Source organism: Anguilla rostrata, chromosome 8 (assembly GCF_018555375.3).
Source record: "Anguilla rostrata isolate EN2019 chromosome 8, ASM1855537v3, whole genome shotgun sequence".
Lineage (NCBI taxonomy): Eukaryota > Metazoa > Chordata > Actinopteri > Anguilliformes > Anguillidae > Anguilla > Anguilla rostrata.
Window position 1 is genome coordinate 55,502,498 of NC_057940.1, and position 23,054 is coordinate 55,525,551.

The following is a 23,054-nucleotide window of genomic DNA, read 5'->3' on the forward strand; positions in this document are numbered from 1 at the left end:
TTAGATTCATGCCATTGAACCTCAGCATGGCATGTGCTATGCAGAAGATGAAAGCAGGGCATACTAGCATCATATGTCATGCAATTACCAGTAGCAACAGAAGCGGCAGCAACAGTAACAGTACAGGATAGCCTAAAACCTTCAGTTTTAAATCAACTTTGATAGACCACATTTCCCTGTTAGAGAATGTTTAATACACATTGCACTCAAGACTCTGTTAGGCTTGCATTAACGATGAGCATTTTACTGAGTGGTATATGTAGTGTTTGTGGTTGCAGTTGCAGAAGCAGTAGTAGTAAGTGCTGAGCTAATAGTGTTTCAGTAGTAGTACTGTATTATTATTAGCAGTATTAGTATTGTAGTGTTGGTACTAGTTAGAGAAGTAGTAGCAGTATTTGTAGTAGTAGCAGTTGCAAAGGCAGTAATAGAAATTGCTGTGGTAACAGTATTACAGTAGTAGTAGGGGTGGCTGACATCTCATGATTTTTTTGAGGAGAGCATGCTTGCCCGTGGTCTCCCAGGGCAACGACGGATGTTATGATAAGCACTGCAGCATCAGAAAGAATGGGGGTTCAAAATTTAAGAGAGAAAAAAAAGGAAAGAGCACTAAATGTTATGCAATTTAGTTCCTTTTTAGGCCTTTAACAACCCTTTTTTTTTAAAGAAACAAAAAGAAAACGGTTAACCCTTGTGTTTGGTTTGGGTCAAACTGACCCACCTTAAACTTTCAGTAAAAAAGGAATGACACGTTTGAGCAACTATTGAATTCAGTTCAATTCAATTTTATTTGTACAGTGCTTTTTATATGGACGGTTTCACAAAGACGATTCACAGTGGAGTACAAAATAAAATTGTCAACATGGTTCTTCTTTTGTGTGTTTTGTGTTTCTATTTCTTCATCTATTGTATTTGCTTTAGGTATATATGTTTTCTTTGACTATATTTAAGAAAGATGAATAATGAGAAATGAAAAATAATTGAGAATGTCAGTTTAAAACAATAAATCAATAATCTACTGCATGAAAACCTTGTTTCATTTTAATTCACAGATAAACCTGATAAATCACTTCCTTATCACAAATAAATGGTACTTTCATTATTAAACATGATCCAGCAGAAGTAAATGGCATCCATTAACCATATGTACAGTTTTCTACCGTATTGCTTTCCCAAGCCCCAACAATGTCCTGGGTGTATCTGATCCAGGCTAACAGTTTCACCGGTGCTAATAAGTAAACAGAATGCAAGGGTTAAAACAAAAACAGGAAACAATGCTGTAATGTCCTTATGTCCTGAATATCAAATATTCAGGTGGGGAGTGGTCTGGGCTCAGGGTGCAGGTGTGGAGTCTGGTCTGTGCTCAGGGTGCATATGTGGAGTCTGGTCTGTGCTCAGGGTGCAGGTGTGGAGTCTGGTCTGTGCTCAGGGTGCAGGTGTGGAGTCTGGTCTGTGCTCAGGGTGCAGGTGTGGAGTCTGGTCTGTGCTCAGGGTGCAGGTGTGGAGTCTGGTCTGTGCTCAGGGTGCAGGTGTGGAGTCTGGTCTGTGCTCAGGGTGCAGATGTGGAGTCTGGTCTGTGCTCAGGGTGCAGATGTGGAGTCTGGTCTGTGCTCAGGGTGCAGGTGTGGAGTCTGGTCTGTGCTCAGGGTGCAGATGTGGAGTCTGGTCTGTGCTCAGGGTGCAGGTGTGGAGTCTGGTCTGTGCTCAGGGTGCAGGTGTGGAGTCTGGTCTGTGCTCAGGGTGCAGGTGTGGAGTCTGGTCTGGGCTCAGGGTGCGGGTGTGGAGTCTTCAGTGCTCAGGGTGCGGGTGTGGAGTCTGGTCTGGGCTCAGGGTGCAGGTGTGGAGTCTGGTCTGTGCTCAGGGTGCGGGTGTGGAGTCTTCAGTGCTCAGGGTGCAGGTGTGGAGTCTAGTTGTGTTCAGGGTGCGGGTGTGGAGTCTGGTCTGTGTTCAGGGTGCAGGTGTGGAGTCTGGTCTGTGCTCAGGGTGCAGGTGTGGAGTCTGGTCTGTGCTCAGGGTGCAGGTGTGGAGTCTGGTCTGGGCTCAGGGTGCGGGTGTGGAGTCTGGTCTGTGTTCAGGGTGCAGGTGTGGAGTCTGGTCTGTGCCCAGGGTGCAGGTGTGGAGTCTGGTCTGTGTTCAGGGTGCAGGTGTGGAGTCTGGTCTGTGTTCAGGGTGCAGGTGTGGAGTCTGGTCTGTGCTCAGGGTGCATATGTGGAGTCTGGTCTGTGCTCAGGGTGCAGGTGTGGAGTCTGGTCTGTGTTCAGGGTGCAGGTAAAGTCTGGTCTGTGTTCAGGGTGCAGGTGTGGAGTCTAGTTGTGTTCAGGGTGCAGGTGTGGAGTCTAGTTGTGTTCAGGGTGCAGGTGTGGAGTCTAGTTGTGTTCAGGGTGCGGGTGTGGAGTCTTCAGTGCTCAGGGTGCGGGTGTGGAGTCTTCAGTGCTCAGGGTGTGGGCGAGTGCGATGGCCTCCTTGAGGAAGGCGTCGGCCTCCTTTCGGTAGCTGGCAGAAAGCTCCCCAACGCGGCGCACGTCCTGCAGGTTCTCCCTCAGGTTGGCCTCCAAGCGGCGGTGCTCCTGATGGGAGGCGCTGGCCTCCCTCACGCGCTCCGCCTGCTGCGCCTCCTCCTGCAGCACCCAGCCCGTCATGTTCTTCAGCTTGGGCCCCGCCGCCAGCACGGCCGTCGCCGCCTGACCCAGCGACCTCACCTGCTCCTGCGTCCGCTGCAGGCGGTCGGACAGCTCGCCCGACACCGCGAGGGTCAGCTCAAAGCCCCTCACCTGCAGGCTGACCTCGGCTGCACCTGCAACACCGCAACCAATGCTAGCAATTCAGCTTCATATTCATCAACATCTACACAAATACTGCTTATTGTGAACATAATATGCACTTAGAAAATACGGGAACTACTATATTAAATATCATATGGAATGTTAGTTTGAGGTAATATACAATCCAATAATCAAAATGGACAGTATGCAAGTTGCTGTTCTTGATAAACCCGATGTAACTTGCTTCATGCTATACTGACATTTGGAAACCTGTCCATCAAAAAGACCCCTAAGCTGTAAGCTCTAACTTTGATTGACAGCGACATTTTAAGAAGACTGCTCCTCGAGTCTGTGTTGGCTCACTGTGGTTTTGGGGGGGGGGGGGGTAGGGGTGCTAGCTTTCCCCCAGAGAGCTGATATATCAGAGGATTCATCGGATTCAATCCTATTAGGGGAAAATAGTGTACACTCCTTTTCTTCAAGGGAGGCTTTACAAAGGCTTTGTTTGAAACGGCTGGCCCAGAAATGTTGCGTAGTTGCAAACATTAGTACATAAAGCCTGACAGACTGTGCTGTGATTTACTTCAGCCAGTAGGGGGCAGACATCCATCTCAGAAACTTAAAAACCAGTGGCAGGTTTTTAATCCTACTAGGATTCTCACCACATATGCTGGTCAAAACCAGACACGCAATAATTCAGTACCCCGTTGACAGTTTATACATGGTTTTGGATGACCCAAAACTTTCATTTGCAATGAAGGCCATGGTAAAAGCTTATGTATTTACTTACTGGTTTGTTTGCAATGACAAGCACGTTAAACACTGACAATTGTGAATGCACTGTCCAATGCACCATGCACGCAATTCTAGCCAAATGAGCAAAGCCGGCCCACACAGTCAGTAAAACCATCGCGTTGTTGCAATATTTAAACAGTGGAAACTATAGTCAAAATGAATTAAAACAGCATTCACAAAATGGCATTATAATTCAATGAAGGGTACAAAATCTAAATAATGTGTAATATTGTGTTTGTTTAAAAGCACATTGCCCTAAAATGGCTGCAGGTTCAAACTGGCTCAGGCAAGGCCTTTTTACTCACAGTGCTCCTCCATTATCCTCTTAAGGCACTCTGAGAAACTGTTTCCATTGGAACAGCCGTAGCTGCCCCTCAGTGCCTGCAAGGTTTTGGTCATGGTCTCGTAGTGTCCCAGCTGCTGGTTAAACATGTCGCGAATGTCCGCAAAGTGCTGATCCAGCTCTGAGACCCCCACCAGCTTGGTGAGTATTTTTCCTTTCTGCTTCGCCACAGCTGCAGGAGAACAGGAGAGAACTAAAACTGAACCAAACGCAGAAGCATGGAATGAGACCAATCGCACCACAGTGACATCACAGCTGAGACTGTTCTCATCATGCAGTGACATCACAGCTGAGACTGTTCTCATAGCAGTGATGACTCAAGCTTCTGTTCAACACTGAGAACTGTGTCTAAACATGCGGGGGACTGCCTGGCTGATGCTGCTGGAAGAATGGGCTGCCTCTGAAATTCACAGGGTTAAAACACAGCTCCAACATGCACAGCATTACAGCACAGCTCTGTACATGTACAGGGTTATAGCACAGTTCTGTACATGCACAGGGGTACAGCACAGCTCTGTACATGCACAGGGGTACAGCACACCTATGCATATGCACAGCATTACAGCACAGCTCTGTACATGCACAGGGTTACAGCACAGCATTACAGCACAGCTCTGTACATGCACAGGGTTACAGCACAGCATTACAGCACAGCTATGTATATGCACAGGGTTACAGCACAGCTCTGTACATGCACACGGTTACAGCACAGTATTACAGCACAGCTTTGAACATGCACAGGGTTGCAGCACAGCTCTGTACATGCACAGGGTTACAGCACAGGTCTGTACATGCGCAGGGGTACAGCACATCTCTCTCATGCACAGGGTTACATCACAGCAATACAGCACAGCTCTGTACACACACAGGGTTACAGCACAGGACAGTGTGGGACTATTCAATTTCACTGTACAGTGAGACATGGTTATAGTGCTGCATTACAGAATTCCAGTGACCAATCAATCTGTGGAAAAGGATCAGCTCGTTAACGAATTATGTAACAACTATGTTATTCTATGAAATCTGGGTGACAATCTTTCTGCCATTTCACAGGCAACGTTCTTGGGTCTGACATCATACAGTGGACGGGGGATGCACCTGTCCCTTTGGTGGGTCTCGGGCACAGTTGCGCCTTATTAAACAAGTTGGATCCGCATGTGAGCACCCGTGACGCACCAAGTTGACAACTTTCTCAACCGGTTGAAAATAGGACGATAAATTTAAAACGCATATTTCTCCAAAAATACAGAACGGGCATATTTAATACTTTACTCACTGTGTTTCTTCAATGCCTCTTGTGCAAATAGCACATAAAACCGAGAAAGTGTGAAAATCACCATGGTACTCCTTTAAGGCTGGAGCAATATCACACGGCCGCGGCGCTTTCCGAAAACCAAAAGCAGGGAATACCGAAATTCATATCACCTCAATGTCTCAAGTTGTAGCCACTTCCAGATGCACTATATACTTTGTAGGCTTGTATTTTCATTATGACAAGTGCATACAGTTCTTCACTTTGTTACCTTACTTTTAATTTTAAACTTGCCTACCAGTCGCTAAGCATCAAGGAAGTGCCATCAACAGTATTACCCACAGGACTGTATAAGAACCCAAGAAGAATACGTATGTTGAGAACTGATATGATTTTTTACGTCAAAATTACAATTCGGAGAATCCCAATCGTATTGGCTGTTAAGGGTTTCATACCTCCGCGCTGCTTTCCGCAGATTCATCTACTGTGGAAAGGCAAGACGAACGACAACAAAATAAAAACGACATTTCTTCTTATTATCTTTAATGACAGTGACAAGTTGAACAGATCCGGCGCCGAGTTTCCCGAACTCAGGCATTCCACATGACGTCACGGCCATGTGACTCTCGGGAAAAAGTATCAGAAGTGAACTGGAAACACCTGTTAGAATATCGCCGGTGATTATCAGCCAGGTCGGTTCATATGCGGGATCATATTTCTTTACACGCACGTCCATTTTAGATAAACATTTCATATCGGTGAAGTGCTGCCTTCGAAATGGCTTCCTGTCGTCAAGTTAAATCAATTTAGCAGAGTGTAAAAATGGCAATGTAAACTACACTGATGTTGATCGAATGCGCAACATCAGGCCGATTTTTCCGTCTTGCTGATTATACCTGCGCTCATGTTCACTAATCAGAAATCTGTCGATCGACAAATATTGGGCAAGGGAACTGGGAACATACCTTGGATTAATTTACGAGCAATAGGGTACATACGCGCATAACTCCCCGAAGTAGCCTACATTCCCAGGTATCGTCAAGCAAGGTTTTTTAAAAAAGCGTTTCATATAGGCGGGGGACCATTTGTATGTCTATTTGATTTTCACCACAACCTCGCCAAAGATAAGAGAAAATATCTAAATAATTCCCATGACCTTAATCATCCACACAATGTTGTATTGCCAAATCAAGCATTCTCCTAAAATCTCTGGTTTTACTCTACCATTTGTTCGAACGACCATGTCCATTTCAGACATGTTAACGTGAATATATGACATTGTATAACAATAACTGAAGCTTGTTAGCAAAATCAATCACAGCACAATTTCCAGTCAAAAAGGCTACAGTACAATAAAGTTTTTGAATTTGAATGCATACTCCTCCGCAATGATTCATGGGACAGGAAAAAGGAGAGATACCCAAACAAAGCTTGAGCGGGTGCAGAAACCATGCTAGCGAGGTCTGGGAATAAAATCACTGAATTTACCCCCTACAGTCTACGGTTCCTCCGATCCCTACGTAATTAGCTAAGCCAGCTAACTAATTGTATTAGAAAAGAAAAAAATATACATCGACTGCATAGAGTGTTATGAAAAACTAATTCACCAACTGCCCTTGTGGCAGGATAACAGTGAGAAGGCACTTGCACACTGGCTAGTTTGTGACTATTAAATATTATTAAACTGCATAACCCCACTGTCAGTGATCGCCAGTACTCGACCGAGATTACAGTACGCGGAGTTGAGTTCGTTGGGTTTGAATTAGGGTCAATAAGTATAGTCGGCTATGGCAGCTGAGAAAGCATCAGCGAGCTGTAAGAAGAAGGGTGAAAAGAAGTTTGCGGCCAAAGAAGAATACAGGCTGCTGTCGAGTATAATGGGGGCCATGAACAATTTGCGGAAACAGGTCAGAAGGTTTACTTAACTGCTTTCACTTATTACAGGTACTCCCGAAGTCGGGGGTTCTAATCAGACTCTTAATGTGTGCTGAAGTATGACTTGACCTCTGAAACGACAGTGTGTCGGGAAAAGCTGTTCATGCCACGAATAGTTTTAATCAGTCGGATCAACTAATTCTTGTATTTTACGTATGTGTGAGAGACTATTTTACTGCGTGTGTAGTGTATAACTATGTGTAGTGTGTGGTGTGTGTGTATGTGTGTGTTTAGGGTGGTGTGTGTGGTCTTTAGTGTGTGTGGTGTGGTGTTTAGCATGGTGTGTGTGTGTTTAGTATAACTGTGTGTATGTATGTGTTTTTAGTATAACTGAGTGTGTGTGTGTGTGGTTTCAGTATAACCGTGTGTGTATGTTTAGTATAACTGTGTGTGTGTGTTTAGTATAACTGTGTGTGTGTGTGTGTGTGTTAGTATAACTGTGTGTGTGTGTGTGTGTGTGTGTGTGTGTGTTTAGTATAACTGTGTGTGTGTATGTGTTTTTAGTATAACTGAGTGTGTGTGGGTGTGTTTAGTATAACGTGTGTGTGTGTGTTTAATATAACTGTGTGTGTGTGTGTGTGTTTAGTATAACTGTGTGTGTGTGTGTGTTTAGTATAACTGGTGTGTGTGTGTTTAATATAACTGTGTGTGTGTGTGTGTTTAGTATAACTGTGTGTGTGTGTGTGTGTGTGTTTAGTATAAGTGTGTGTGTGTGTGTGTGTTTAGTATAACTGTGTGTGTGTGTGTTTAGTATAACCGTGTGTGTGTTTAGTATAACTGTGTGTGTGTGTGTGTTCAATATAACTGTGTGTGTGTGTGTTTAGTATAACCGTGTGTGTGTGTTTAGTATAACTGTGTGTGTGTGTGTTTAGTATAACCGTGTGTGTGTGTGTGTGTGTTCAGTATAACTGTGTGTGTGTGTGTGTTTAGTATAACCGTGTGTGTGTGTGTGTGTGTGTTTAGTATAACTGTGTGTGTGTGTGTGTTTAGTATAACCGTGTGTGTGTGTTTGTGTGCTTTGCAGAGCACTCTGTGTGATGTCAGTCTGGTGGTCCAGGGGAGGCATATTCCCGCTCACAGAGTGGCTCTCGCTGCTGCTAGCCACTACTTCTACCTGATGTTCACCAGTGAGTGTCCCTGCATCCTCTGCACATCAGGAATATATACACAAACACACACACACACACAAGCGCGCACGCACACACACACATACACACACACACACACACACATACACAGTTATACTAAACACACACACACACACACACACTCTCTCACACACACACACACACAAGCGCGCGCACACACACACACAACACACACACAACATTTCACCCACACACACAACACTCTCAAACAAACAAGGGTACACACACATCTCACATACACACACACACATCATATGTTATCTTACATTTGTGTGTTTACGTTTGTTGTGTAACTGTACGTTTGTTGTGTAACTGTACGTTTGCTGTGTAACTGTACATTTGTTGTGTGACTGTACGTTTGTTGTGTAACTGTACGTTTGTTGTGTAACTGTACGTTTGTTGTGTAACTGTACATGTCACCATTAAACAGCCAATATGATGGAGTCAACGTCCCATGAGGTGGAACTGAAGTACGCTGAGCCTGAAATCATTGAGCTGCTTGTGGAGTTCATCTATACGGCCCAGTGAGTTGTATACACACAGTGCTTCTATATGGCTAATTTGTACATTTGTGGAAATACAAAAGTTTGCATGAAAGGGTGTTGTGCATATTTTGTATGACAATATTTATGTTGATGCTCCGGTAGAAATATGTTTCAATATCAAGTATAGACATGCGATGCATTTCATGCACATTATAAAAGATTTTTTCCCCCTTTGTTTTAGAATTACTGTCAACAGCAATAATGTTCAGTCCTTACTGGATGCTGCTAATCAATATCAGATTGAACCGGTGAAAAAAATGTGTGTGGATTTCCTTAAGGAGCAAGTGGATGCAGCTAATTGTCTAGGTAAGGGTAATGTATGGGTTAGGTTTTACCCTGCTCACAGCAAGGATACTGTATGGGTTTAACAGTAAGGTTATGGTTTTACAGTAAGGGTACTGTATGGGTTAGGGTTTCACAGTAAGGTACTGTATGGTTAGTGAGTTTTACAGTAAGGTACTGTAGGTTAGGGTTTAACAGTAAGGTACTGTTGGTTAGGGTTTAACAGCTAATGGTACTGTCTGGTAGGGCTTTAACAGTAAGGTACGTAGGGTAGGGTTAGACAGTAAGATACTATGGTTGGGTTTACAGTTAAGGGTACTGTGGATTAGGTTTTACAGTAAGGGTACTGTATGGGTTAGGTTTTACCCTGCTCACAGCAAGGATACTGTATGGGTTTAACAGTAAGGTTATGGTTTTACAGTAAGGGTACTGTATGGGTTAGGGTTTAACAGTAAGGGTACTGTATGGGTTAGGGTTTAACAGTAAGGGTACTGTGTGGGTTAGGGTTTAACAGTAAGGGTACTGTGTGGGTTAGGGTTTAATCTGCTTACAGTAAGGATACTGTATGGGTTTGGGTTTTACAGTAAGGGTACTGTGAGTTAGGGTTTTACAGTAAGGGTACTGTATGGGTTAGGTTTTACAGTAAGGGTACTGTATGGATTAGGGTTTTACAGTAAGGGTACTGTATGGGTTAGGGTTTTACAGTAAGGGTACTGTATGGGTTAGGCTTTTACAGTAAGGGTACTATATGAGTTAGGGTTTTACAGTAAGGGTACTGTATGGATTAGGGTTTTACAGTAAGGGTACTGTATGGATTAGGGTTTTACAGTAAGGGTACTGTATGGGTTAGGGTTTTACAGTAAGGGTACTGTATGGATTAGGGTTTTACAGTAAGGGTACTGTATGGGTTTTGGTTTTACAGTAAGGGTACTGTACGGATTAGGGTTTTACAGTAAGGGTACTGTACGGATTAGGCTTTTACAGTAAGGGTACTGTGTGGACTAGGGTTTTACAGTAAGGGTACTGTGTGGATTAGGGTTTTACAGTAAGGGAACTGTATTTAAGGTTTGGGATGTCTTTGCAGGGATCAGTGTGCTGGCAGAGTGCCTAGACTGTCCAGAGTTGAAGAGGATTGCCGATGACTTCATCCACCAGCATTTCACCGAGGTGTACAAGATGGACGAGTTCCTCCAGTTGGACGTGAAGAGGGTCACTCACCTGTTGAACCAGGACACGCTCACTGTGCGGGCCGAGGACCAGGTGAGCCATTTACCCATTCGCCTGTTATACCTGGACACACCTGGGTACACCTGAGGCCCCCTCCGAACCCGTCTGTGCCCCTCCCCTGTAGATCTACGACGCTGCCGTCCGGTGGCTGAGGTATGACGAGCCGAACAGGCAGCAGTACATTGTGGACATTCTGGCCAAAGTCCGCTTCCCTCTCGTGTCCAAGAACTTCCTGAGCAAGACGGTTCAAGCGGAGCCGCTGATCCAGGACAACCCAGAATGTCTGAAGATGGTGATCAGTATGTACCACTTCCTATTAACCTGTACCACTGCACATTAACCTGTACCACTTCCTTTTAACCTGTACCACTTCCCATTAACCTGTACCACTGCACATTAACCCGTACCACTGCCCATTAACCTGTACCACTGCACATTAACCTTACCACTGCCATAACCGTACCACTTGCACATTAGCCTGTACCACCACACCACTGCACATTAACCTATACCACTTCCCATTAACCTGTACCACTTCCTATTAACCTGTACCACTGCCCATTAGTCTGTACCACTTCCTATTAACCTGTACCACTTCCTATTAACCTGTACCACTGCCCATTAGTCTGTACCACTTCCCATTAACCTGTACCACTGCCCATTAGTCTGTACCACCACACCACTTGCACATTAGTCTGTATTACTTCCTATTAACCTGTACCACTTCCCATTAACCTGTACCACTGCACATTAACCTGTACCACTGCCCATTAACCTGTACCACTGCCCATTAACCTGTACCACTGCCCATTAACCTGTACCACTGCCCTTTAACCTGTACCACTGCCCATTAACCTGTACCACTGCCCATTAACCTGTACCACTTCCCATTAACCTGTACCACTGCCCATTAACCTGTACCACTTCCCATTAACCTGTACCACTGCCCATTAACCTGTACCACTTCCCATTAACCTGTACCACTTCCCATTAACCTGTACCACTGCCCATTAACCTGTACCACTGCCCATTAACCTGTACCACTTCCCATTAACCTGTACCACTGCCCATTAACCTGTGCCACTGCCCATTAACCTGTACCACTGCACATTAACCTTTACCACCACACCACTGCACATTAACCTTTACCACCACACCACTGCACATTAGCCTGTACCACCTCACCACTGCACATTAACCTGTACCACCACACCACTGCATATTAACCTTTACCACCACACCACTGCACATTAACCAGTACCACTGCAGATTGGCCTGTATATTGACTCGGTACTGCCTCCCTGTGGTGATAGGTGGGATGCGCTACCACCTCCTGTCTCCAGAGGACCGCGAGGAGCTGGGGGAGAGCAGCCGACCACGCCGCAAAAAACACGACTTCCGCATCGCGCTGTTCGGCGGCTCACAGCCGCAGTCCTGCCGCTACTTCAACCCCAAGGTAGAGGGAGGATTAAACTACACCTACAGAGACTAAGCTATACCGTGTACAGAGATTAAACTACACCTACAGAGATTAAACTACACCTACAGAGACTAAACTATACCGTGTACAGAGATTAAACTACACCTACAGAGATTAAACTACACCGTGTACTGAGATTAAACTACACCTACAGAGATGAAACTACACCTACAGAGATGAAACTACACCTACAGAGATTAAACTATACCGTGTACTGAGATTAAACTACACCGTCTACAGAGATTAAACTACACCTACAGAGATTAAACTACACCGTGTACAGAGATTAAACTACACCGTCTACAGAGATTAAACTACACCGTGTACTGGGATTAAACTACACCTACAGAGATTAAACTACACCGTGTACTGGGATTAAACTACACCTACAGAGATTAAACTACACCGTGTACTGGGATTAAACTACACCGTCTACAGAGATTAAACTACACCGTGTACAGAGATTAAACTACACCGTCTACAGAGATTAAACTACACCGTGTACAGAGATTAAACTACACCTACAGAGATTAAACTATACCTGCAGAGATTAAACTACACCTACAGAGATTAAACTACACCGTCTACAGAGATTAAATTATACCTGCAGAGATTAAACTACAACATGTACAGAGATTAAACTACACTGTGTACAGAGATTAAACTACACCGTGTACTGGGATTAAACTACACCTACAGAGATTAAACTATACTGTGTACAGAGATTAAACTACAACATGTACAGAGATTAAACTACACCGTCTACAGAGATTAAACTATACCTACAGAGATTAAACTACACTGTGTACAGAGACTAAACTACACTCTGTACAGATACCGCCTCAGTGGATAAACTGCTCTGTCTGTACTGAAGTAAATTCACATTCTAGAAACCACTGACTAATCCTTGGTGTGGATAAACTGCTCTGTCTGACGGGTTGGCGGGTGATGACAGGCAGTTTCTGGGTCGTAGGACTACAGCTGGACGGACATCCGCTGTCCGTTTGAGAAGAGGAGGGACGCGGCGGCAGTCTTCTGGGACAACGTGGTGTACATCCTGGGGGGGTCGCAGCTCTTCCCCATCAAGCGCATGGACTGCTACAATGTGGTGAAGGACAGCTGGTACTCCAAACTCGGCCCCCCCAACCCACGCGACAGTTTGGCGGCCTGCGCCTCTAAAGGGAAGATCTACACGTCTGGGGGGTCAGAAGTGGGTAAGAGTGCGGGGGGGGGGGGCTACTAAGATTGTTGCTGTAGCCTTGCACAGTGACTGCAGTTATCTTGTGCAGTGACTGTAATAGTGTAGTTCTGTGGTAAGTTGGTGTATGCATCTTGTGCAAGGAACAAGTGTGTGTGTCCTGTATAAGGAACGTGTGTGTGTGTGTGTGTGTGTCCTGTATAAGGAACGTGTGTGTGTGTGTGTGTATGTGTGTGAGTGTCCTGTATAAGGAACATGGGTGTGTATGTGTGTGAGTGTCCTGTGTAAGGAACACGCTTGTGTGTGTGTCCTGTATAAGGAACGTGTGTGTGTGCGTGTGTGTGTGTGTGTGTGTGTGTGTCTGTGTGTGTGAGTGTCCTGTATAAGGAACATGGGTGTGTATGTGTGTGAGTGTCCTGTGTAAGGAACATGCTTGTGTGTGTGTCCTGTGTAAGGAACATGCTTGTGCGTGTGTCCTGTGTAAGAAACATGCTTGTGTGTGTGTCCTGTGTAAGGAACATGCTTGTGTGTGTGTCCTGTGTAAGGAACCTGCTTGTGTGTGTGTCCTGTGTAAGGAACGTGCTTGTGTGTGTGTCCTGTGTAAGGAACATGCTTGTGTGTGTCCTGTGTAAGGTAACTCCCCGCTCAGCCTGTTTGAGTGCTATGACACGCGCACAGAGAGCTGGCAGGACAAGCCCAGCATGCTGATGCCCCGCTGTAGCCACGGCATCGTGGAGGCCGACGGCCTGGTCTACGTGTGCGGCGGCAGCCTGGGCAACAACGTCTCTGGCAGGGTCCTCAACAACTGCGAGGTGTACGACCCCAGCACCGAGCAGTGAGTCACACGCCACACCGCTGCCTGGCAACCACTCTGCACGTCTCACACCGCTGCCTGGCAACCACTCTGCACGTCTCACACCGCGGCCGGCAACCACTCTGTACTTCTCACACCGCTGCCTGGCAACCACTCTGCACATCTCACACCGCTGCCTGGCAACCACTCTGTACGTCTCACACTGCTGCCTGGCAACCACTCTGTACGTCTCACACCGCTGCCTGGCAACCACTCTGTACGTCTCACACTGCTGCCTGGCAACCACTCTGTACTTCTCACACCGCTGCCTGGCAACCACTTTGCATGCCAACACCGCTGCCTGGCAACCACTCTGCACATCTCACACCGCTGCCTGGCAACCACTCTGCACATCTCACACCGCTGCCTGGCAACCACTCTGTACGTCTCACACCGCTGCCTGGCAACCACTCTGTACGTCTCACACCGCTGCCTGGCAACCACTCTGTACTTCTCACACCGCTGCCTGGCAACCACTCTGTACTTCTCACACCGCTGCCTGGCAACCACTCCGCACGTCTCACACCGCTGCCTGGCAACCACTCTGCACGTCTCACTCCGCTGCCTGGCAACCACTCTGTATATCTCACACCGCTGCCTAGCAACCACTCTGCACATCTCACACCGCTGCCTGGCAACCACTCTGCACATCTCACACCGCTGCCTGGCAACCACTCTGCACATCTCACACCGCTGTCTGGCAACCACTCAGCACATCTCACACCGCTGCCTGGCAACCACTCTGCACGTCTCACACCGCTGCCTGGCAACCACTCTGCACGTCTCACACCGCTGCCTGGCAACCACTCTGTACGTCTCACACCGCTGCCTGGCAACCACTCTGCACGTCTCACACCGCTGCCTGGCAACCACTCTGCACGTCTCACACCGCTGCCTGGCAACCACTCTGCACGTCTCACACCGCTGCCTGGCAACCACTCTGCACGTCTCACACCGCTGCCTGGCAACCACTCTGCACGTCTCACACCGCTGCCTGGCAACCACTCTGTACGTCTCACACCGCTGCCTGGCAACCACTCTGCACGTCTCACACCGCTGCCTGGCAACCACTCTGCACGTCTCACACCGCTGCCTCGCAACCACTCTGTACATCTCACACCGCTGCCTGGCAACCACTCTGCACGTCTCACACCGCTGCCTGGCAACCACTCTGCACGTCTCACACCGCTGCCTGGCAACCACTCTGTATATCTCACACCGCTGCCTAGCAACCACTCTGCACATCTCACACCGCTGCCTGGCAACCACTCTGCACATCTCACACCGCTGCCTGGCAACCACTCTGCACATCTCACACCGCTGTCTGGCAACCACTCAGCACATCTCACACCGCTGCCTGGCAACCACTCTGCACGTCTCACACCGCTGCCTGGCAACCACTCTGCACGTCTCACACCGCTGCCTGGCAACCACTCTGTACATCTCACACCGCTGCCTGGCAACCACTCTGCACGTCTCACACCGCTGCCTGGCAACCACTCTGCACGTCTCACACCGCTGCCTGGCAACCACTCTGTACGTCTCACACCGCTGCCTGGCAACCACTCTGCACGTCTCACACCGCTGCCTGGCAACCACTCTGCACGTCTCACACCGCTGCCTGGCAACCACTCCGCACGTCTCACACCGCTGCCTGGCAACCACTCTGTACGTCTCACACCGCTGCCTGGCAACCACTCTGCACGTCTCACACCGCTGCCTGGCAACCACTCTGTACGTCTCACACCGCTGCCTGGCAACCACTCTGCACGTCTCACACCGCTGCCTGGCAACCACTCTGCACGTCTCACTCCGCTGCCTGGCAACCACTCTGTACGTCTCACACCGCTGCCTGGCAACCACTCTGCACGTCTCACTCCGCTGCCTGGCAACCACTCTGCACGTCTCACTCCGCTGCCTGGCAACCACTCTGTACGTCTCACACCGCTGCCTGGCAACCACTCTGCACGTCTCACACCGCTGCCTGGCAACCCCTCTGCACGTCTCACTCCGCTGCCTGGCAACCCCTGTGCTGATCTCTCGTGCGGTTTTGGCGTCTTTAGGTGGAGGGAGCTGTGTGGTATGAGGGAGGCCAGGAAGAACCACGGCCTCGTGTTTGTCAACCAAAGAATCTACGCGGTCGGCGGGCAGAATGGAATGGGTAAGTTCTGCCGCTGTTTTCCCTTGTTGGTCATTCCGCCATAAATGTCTTCAGCTCGCCTGATTGGGAAAGCCAGCCATTCAGCCTTTTCCCCCCTCCCCCCTCCCCGTGTCTCCGTGGCGATGCAGGGGGTCTGGACTCGGTGGAGTTCTACGACGTCGGCGGGAACGAGTGGCGGCCGGCGGCGCCGATGCCGTGGAAGGGCGTGACGGTGAAGTGCGCGGCGGTGGGCTCGGTCATCTACGTGCTGGCGGGCTTCCAGGGCGTGGGCCGGCTGGGCCACATCCTGGAGTACCACACCGACGCGGACAAGTGGGTCTCCTGCAGCAAGGCGCGCGCCTTCCCCGTCACCAGCTGCCTCATCTGCGTGGTGGACACCTGCGGGGCCAACGAGCAGGAGGCGTCTTCCTCCTCGTCCTCCTCCTCCTCATCCTCGGTGTAGCCGCTCCCCGCCATAGAACCCGGCGGGGCTTTTTTTTTTGGGGGGGGGGGTGGGTTTAACTGTGAGCATCTGGGGGCTGCTGGGTAACAGGCTGTCTATTCTGGATAGGAAGAAGACAAGGGTTTTTTTTTAAATGGCAGATACTGGTACGATCATGGAGAACTGCGGTGTAAGTTCTGTTCCCTTCAGCAGCGGGTCCGTTATGCTGAAACCTTTGCTGTGCTTCATTTTACATGAATGTCTTTTATATGTAAATATTGAATAAAACCGAAGCTCATCCGCTCTTGCACAGTGTGGTCATTCTCATCATGGATGTTGTTTCTTTCAGCAATATTCATTACGGAACTGCATCTGCTGCATTGCAAATGTGTTGCTTTTGCTGTACACTCGAGGCATTAGGATTTGAGATCAGAAGATGAATGTGAGACGAAAGTACAGCCAATCAGCTTTCACTACATGGCATGTACATGCGTACGTTTAACTGCCGTTTTTACATTACATTAAACAAACGCTCTTATTCAGAGCGACTTATACTACTATTTATACAGCTGGGTATATACTGAAGCAATGAAGGTTAAGTACCTGAAGGGTATAATGGCAGTGGCCTACCCAGGAATCGAACCTATGATCTTTCGGTTGCAAGCCCAGTGACAAGGGTTAACTGTTGTTCAGGTGTTTCCTTTTATATGGACTGACTGAACTATGGCTGAGAAACAACTAATTTGAGGACAAAACAGTTCATTAAGGACGGCACAGAAACTGAGCATAGCAAGTGCAGCAATTTGGAATGTCTTGAAAAAGAAACTACAGGTGGATGTACCGATCGGCCAAGGAAGAGAACTGCAGTTGATGACAGACAAATCTTAAGAGCTGTGGAAAAAAAACCCCAAAAAACAGTCAGTGACATCACCAGCAGTATCCAGAATTCGCCAGAAAATATAGAGAGGAGCCAGAAGCGTTCTGGAACGAAATTTCATGGACATACGACACTGGCCGGATTATCCTGCAGTGGGCACGAAGCGTAGTTGCCTAAAACTTTTATTTTGAAATCGGATTACCGGAAGTACCTCTTTGCCAGCAACAGTTGCTTGTTTCGGTTCTTAAAAATGTTTCACGGTAGCACTGAACTCCTATAGAAGTGAATGGTGTTTTGTTCCTTTTCCAGGACCACTTCACTGTCACGTTAGCCTAATGTATTAGCAGAAAATGTCGGAAGCGGCGTTGTAACATTGTGTTTATGAGAATCGGAGAGGATGACGGTGTGTAACTTCTTTCTACAAGGCCGATGTCGGTACGGTGAGAAATGCTGGGACGAGCATCCACGGGGCGGCGGCGGTGGCGGTGGCGGGTATGGTGGCGGCGGCGGCGGATATGGCGGCTATAATAACCGGCCACCACCGCGGTCCGGTAATCGTGGAGGTAGGGGAAAGAAAGTCGCCCGGTTTGTTTTGTTCCAGCCAGTGCGTGGTAGACGCTTACCTAGCAAATGTTTGCTAGCCAATTATAGTATACGCGACGAAACGGTTCCTCTGCGATCCCTTGTTAACTAACTGGCTAGCATATTTGCCTAGGTTATGTTGACTGTGGATTAATCACTATCGACACTGAGTAACTTGGATGTAATCAGGAGGGGTTTCCGCATATTTCTCACAGCAATACTGAAAACAGCTTGTTAATGTTACCACACTACTACTATACATCGTGTTCGCGTGTTGGTTAATTGACTCCTGGACCCTTTTTCACGACGCAGGATTACTGATGTAGCTGGATAACTGAACCGAGTGACACGTAAACCCATGATCCAGATTTTGGAGGCTTCGGGGTTTCACTCAGCTGAGTTATCCAGCTAACTCCGCAGTCCTGGTTCAAGAAATACCCCCCTGGTTGCAATTCTCTAGGTGTACTATGATTATTTAATTAGTTGACTCTTGTGCCTTGATGCTGGGCTAAAGCAAAAAAGAATAAGCTATCAAGCTAGTTAATTACATTCCCTACTAATGCACATTTGATACCCAAAAAATATCCCTTTCGTGTTCTCTTAGGTGCAGTATTGTGAGTAGAGCTGGTGTAATGTAGTTGTTAGGGAACTGTGTTGGTAACTTTAAGACTGTTCGATTCCTGGGTGGAATACAGCCGCTGTTCTCTTCAACAACGTGCTTAATCAGATTTTTCTTTTCATAAAACATGTAACTGTATTTAATGAAAAAGGAGATCTGGATAAAAGGTCTTTAAATGTAAGAAGCAGGAAATTCTCCTGTTTGTTGATTGGGTTCTGATCTGTATCTCCAGGGTATGGGAACAGGGTGTGGGTAAATCCCTCACAGCGGTCGTCGGGTCGAGACTACATCCAGTCCTCCACCTTCCCCAAGGGTGGGGACAGCGACTGGGGGAGGGGAGGGGGCGAAGAGAGGAACAACAAAAGCTCCAGCTTCAGCTTCTCCACCCAGAACAGATACTCCACCCTGAATACCCCACAGGGCGGGGGCAGTCACAGCCAAGGGGACGACGATGAAAAATATGTGTGAGTTAACACACCCAACATGCACTGAGCATGTGCTGTCACACACACACACGCACACACGCATGCGCATGTGCACACACAAACATTTTGCACAAGAGAAGGCTTGATGTTTACTTGCAATAAAATTAGAGTTTTAGAGTGAGATGTGAGGATGTGATATTGTGAGATGATGTTGTGATATGAGATGTGAAGATGTGTTATTGTGAGATGATGTTGTGATATTGTGAGGTGATGTGTTTTCTGATTATATGAATGATTTGATATGAGTATATTGTAAATGAGGTGGTGTTTGATATGAGGTGTATGTGATATTGTGGTAAGATGAGTGATTTCTGATGTGAGATGTGGTGTTGTGATATGAGGTGTGGTACTGTGATATGAGATGTGGTATTATGAGATGTGATTTTCTGATGATGTGATATGAGATGTGGTATTGTGATATTAGATGTGGTATTATGATATGATGTGATTTTCTGATGTGATATGAGGTGTGGTACTGTGATATGAGATGTGGTGTTGTGATATGAGGTGTGGTGTTGTGATATGAGATGTGGTATTGTGATATTAGATGTGGTATTATGATATGATGTGATTTTCTGATGTGATATGAGGTGTGGTGTTGTGATATGAGGTGTGGTGTTGTGATATGAGATGTGCAGATGTGACGCGAGACGGTGTGGTGTTTCTCCACAGGGAAACGGTCTGTCGGGATATGGAGTCGTGGGTGAGCTCCGGCCAGTGGCTCTTCTCCTGTTACTCACCACTCAATGCCTGCCTCTCAGGTATCTGCTTACGGATTTAAAATCTTCATAGGCGGGCCTGGCTAATGTGTTTAGCGTGATTTCATTAGCGAGTATGTTAGCATTAGCGTGTTGTGCAGTAGCGTTTGGGCCCAGTTTATGGCATTGATACGGGCTTTATTAAAGTGTTTAGTGCTGAGTGTGAGCTGTGTGCGTTGCAGGGTTCACTGAGCTGTCTCCGGAGGAGCTGCGTTTGGAATACTACACCAGCCAAGCCAGCGGAACCTTGCAGAACTACGTGAGTCGCTGTCTGCGATTGGCTGCTCGCTTCGTCGTCGCTGTCTGTGATTGGCTGCTCGCTTCGTTGCCGCTGTCTGCGATTGGCTGCTCGCTTCGTCGTCGCTGTCTGTGATTGGCTGCTCGCTTCGTCGCCGCTGTCTGTGATTGGCTGCTCGCTTCGTCGCCGCTGTCTGCGGTTGGCTGCTCGCTTCGTCGCCGCTGTCTGTGATTGGCTGCTCGCTTCGTCGCCACTGTCTGCTATTGGCTGCTCGCTTTGTCACCCCAGAGCAGACATGCTGCAGTCGCTGTCTGTGATTGGGTGTTTAAACAGTAGTTGATTTATCCTAATGTCGTGCACTTCATGAATGGGCAAGTAATGAAATGGAAAGGGCCGTTGCTGGCTGTAATGCTGAATATAAAAATGAGTTACAATTTTACTACGCAGGTATAGCTGCAGCCTTCTGTAAAGTGTTCCTATTTGCTTTTATTGAGTTAGGTCCTCAGACTGGGTACTGTGACTTGTGTTGCAGGCAGACACTGTCCAACAGCTGGCCAACCAGTGGAGAAGCAGAGTACAGGAGCTGACCACCCTCAATTCCGCCACAAGGGCGGCGCTGGTGAGCCCCTGTTTTTCCACATGGCCTGCCCAGCACTCACAGTGAACATGGCTCTGGTGCACCTTTCTGAGATGTGAAGGAGAGGCAGTTTTGTGGTGGAAAGGGGACATAAGGTCTTTGAATGTTAAAGTAATCCCTGTTTGATGCATTTTACAGATCGCTGAACTGAAAAATCCTCAGTCTGCATCTCTGGGGTTTTCAACCACAGGTTCTGTCTTCGGAGCAGGTTAGCCTTCTGTCATTACTGGAGTGTGAATCAGTTTCATATGGTGCACATCTTGTTGAAATTGTCTTTAATCTCTGTCATCAAATGTGATACAGTTGGCTTTATTGATCCCTTTTGCAACCCCCCCCCCCCCGAATCTTCTGTTACTGAGACTTAAAAAACAAAAAAAGCATCTGTTTAACTCTCTCTCATCTGGGACCAGTCTTGTTGCTTTTCTCTGCACTTTCTCTATTGGCCAAAAGTGGACAGAGGACTATTTAAACTACACGTGTACTAAGGCATTGTACAGTTTTTTTCCACAACCTCCTTTACATTCATTTCTATATTTATTGAGTGTACAACAATTCTGGAGATTAGAATTCCCTGAATATAAGCCCCCGTTTTCTCCAGGTTTCGGCGCTGATGGGTCGCAGGCCGCAGTCAGTACTGGCTTCGGTTCCGCCGCCTCCCCAGCAGGCCCAGCCGGCTTTGGCTCCGCCCCCTCTGCAGAATCCTTCTCCTTCAGCAGTGGCTCCGCCCCCGCAGAGGTGTCACTCAGCGGTGGCTCCGCCCCCTCGGCAGCATCCTTCTCCTTCAGCAGTGGCTCCGCCCCTGCAGCAGCATCACTCAGCGGTGGCTCCACCCCCACGGCATCATCCTTTTCCTTCAGCGGTGGCTCCGCCCCCGCCCCCGCACCCGCCTCCTTCTCCTTTGCTAGCTCCTCCTTTGGCGCTCCGTCAGCCAATAAAGACGCCCCTGCGGGATTCGGGGCGCCTGCTTCGGAGTTCAGCTTCTCTGCCCCAGGGTTTGGGGTTTCGTCGGCCACGCCCCCTGCCACGGGCTCTTTCGGACAGGCAGTCAGTGGGGCGGCGCCCACTGTGGGGGGGGGTGCAGACCAGCTCTTCACCCCCCAGGGGGAACTCACCTCTGAGGAGCTGAAGGAGTTCGCAGGCAAGAGGTTCACCCTGGGCCTGGTCCCCCTCAAACCACCCCCTGCTGACCTGCTGGTGGTATAGCAGCACCAGACTGCCCCCTGCTGACCTGCTGGTGGTATAGCATCACCCGCTGCCCTGCTGACTGCTGGGTATAGCAGCACCAACTGCCCCTGCTGACTGTGGTGGTATAGCATCACCAGGCTGCCTCCTGCTGACCTGCTGGTGGTATAGCATCACCAGACTGTCCCCTGCTGATCTGCTGGTGGTATAGCATCACCAGACTGCCCCCTGCTGACCTGCTGGTGGTATAGCAGCACCAGACTGCCCCCTGCTGACCTGCTGGTGGTATAGCATCACCAGGCTGCCCCCTGCTGACCTGCTGGTGGTATAGCATCACCAGACTGCCCCCTGCTGACCTGCTGGTGGTATAGCATCACCAGACTGCCCCCTGCTGATCTGCTGGTGGTATAGCATTACCAGACTGCCCCCTGCTGACCTTCTGGTGGTATAGCATCACGAGACTGCCCCCTTCTGACCTGCTGGTGGTATAGCATCACCAGTCTGCCCCCTGCTGATTGGTTGGTGGTATAGCATCACCAGGCTGTCCCCTGCTCATTGGTTGGTGGTATAGCATTACCAGACTGCCCCCTGCTGATCTGTTGGGGTATAGCATGTGCTTCAGACAGCTGGGGTGTATGGGTGGAGGGGAGGGTTCTATCTTCTTTGATATTGTTTTGTTTTTATTGGGTAAATAAATGATTATTTGAATTATGGCTGTACACATCTTTGCCTCAGCAGTTCATCAGTATTTTGATATCACTATTGCCATGGTTACAGCAATTAGGTGTGTGTGTGTGTATTTAGTGGTGGCAATGTTCTTTATTTGACCTCAAAATAGCTTCTGTTTGGCTCAGTCTGAGTGTGAAATTTGTTTGAAGCTGTTGATCACGTTACGCCGAGGAAAATGCTGGGATTTAAACGTTCTCTGAAATTGGGCATACTTTTGAGGATGTACACCTGTCTGGTAGGCCATGTGTGACAGCCAGGGGCACTTTTTTTGTTTTACATTACATTACCTTACTCAGGCTCTTATCAGGCGACTTACACTTTTATAGCACTTACCTGACCTTTATACGTGGTATGAGCAATTCGTTAAGCTCAGACGCAGTGTCTACGGATCGAACTGCGACTTGGTTAGTTAGTTCTCGCCTTGCTCTCCGTTTTTTAAACCTTCCACTATACTAGGGGTGTCCAGTCTAACCTGAAAAGGGCTGGCGTGGGTGCAGGTCTCTGTTTTAGCCCAGCGCTAAGACACCTGATTCTACCCACAAAGGACT

General features: G+C 48.0%; 3 protein-coding genes across 10 annotated transcripts; 2 read left to right on the top strand and 1 right to left on the bottom strand.

Annotated features, from left to right (window-relative positions):
- Positions 1–766: 766 nt before the first annotated feature.
- Positions 767–5,851, bottom strand: si:ch73-345f18.3 (uncharacterized). 6 transcript variants are annotated; one of them, XR_010332123.1, is made up of 5 exons: positions 5,605–5,851; positions 4,232–4,297; positions 3,860–4,058; positions 2,338–2,791; positions 767–2,060 (listed from the first exon to the last, which is right to left on the bottom strand). XR_010332123.1 is itself a non-coding variant. In XM_064349046.1 (5 exons), exons 1-4 carry the CDS (start codon positions 5,674–5,676, stop codon positions 2,403–2,405), a joined length of 726 nt encoding a protein of 241 aa, XP_064205116.1. In that variant the 5' UTR covers positions 5,677–5,851; the 3' UTR covers positions 767–2,060; positions 2,368–2,402. The 6 variants fall into 6 exon arrangements, 4 of the variants coding, with proteins under 4 accessions (XP_064205116.1, XP_064205115.1, XP_064205118.1 ...); XR_010332122.1 differs by having other exon boundaries at positions 767–1,924; positions 2,295–2,791; XM_064349046.1 differs by having other exon boundaries at positions 2,368–2,791.
- On the top strand, positions 5,728–16,699 carry klhl7 (kelch-like family member 7). Of its 2 annotated transcripts, none has more exons than XM_064349044.1 (11): positions 5,728–5,841; positions 8,109–8,211; positions 8,663–8,756; positions 8,959–9,083; positions 10,144–10,319; positions 10,411–10,585; positions 11,600–11,742; positions 12,740–12,980; positions 13,598–13,799; positions 15,881–15,978; positions 16,107–16,699. In XM_064349044.1, exons 2-11 carry the CDS (start codon positions 8,202–8,204, stop codon positions 16,418–16,420), a joined length of 1,578 nt encoding a protein of 525 aa, XP_064205114.1. In that variant the 5' UTR covers positions 5,728–5,841; positions 8,109–8,201; the 3' UTR covers positions 16,421–16,699. The 2 variants fall into 2 exon arrangements, with proteins under 2 accessions (XP_064205114.1, XP_064205111.1); XM_064349041.1 differs by lacking the exon at positions 5,728–5,841 and adding an exon at positions 6,545–7,056.
- A 746-nt stretch (positions 16,700–17,445) lies between these two features.
- nup42 (nucleoporin 42) lies at positions 17,446–22,487 on the top strand. Of its 2 annotated transcripts, none has more exons than XM_064349050.1 (8): positions 17,446–17,839; positions 18,710–18,941; positions 19,635–19,723; positions 19,903–19,979; positions 20,491–20,577; positions 20,734–20,803; positions 21,194–21,783; positions 21,934–22,487. In XM_064349050.1, the coding sequence occupies exons 1-8, from the start codon at positions 17,674–17,676 to the stop codon at positions 21,946–21,948; spliced, it is 1,326 nt and encodes a 441-aa protein (XP_064205120.1). In that variant the 5' UTR covers positions 17,446–17,673; the 3' UTR covers positions 21,949–22,487. The 2 variants fall into 2 exon arrangements, with proteins under 2 accessions (XP_064205120.1, XP_064205119.1); XM_064349049.1 differs by having other exon boundaries at positions 17,447–17,839; positions 21,194–21,823.
- Positions 22,488–23,054: the final 567 nt, after the last annotated feature.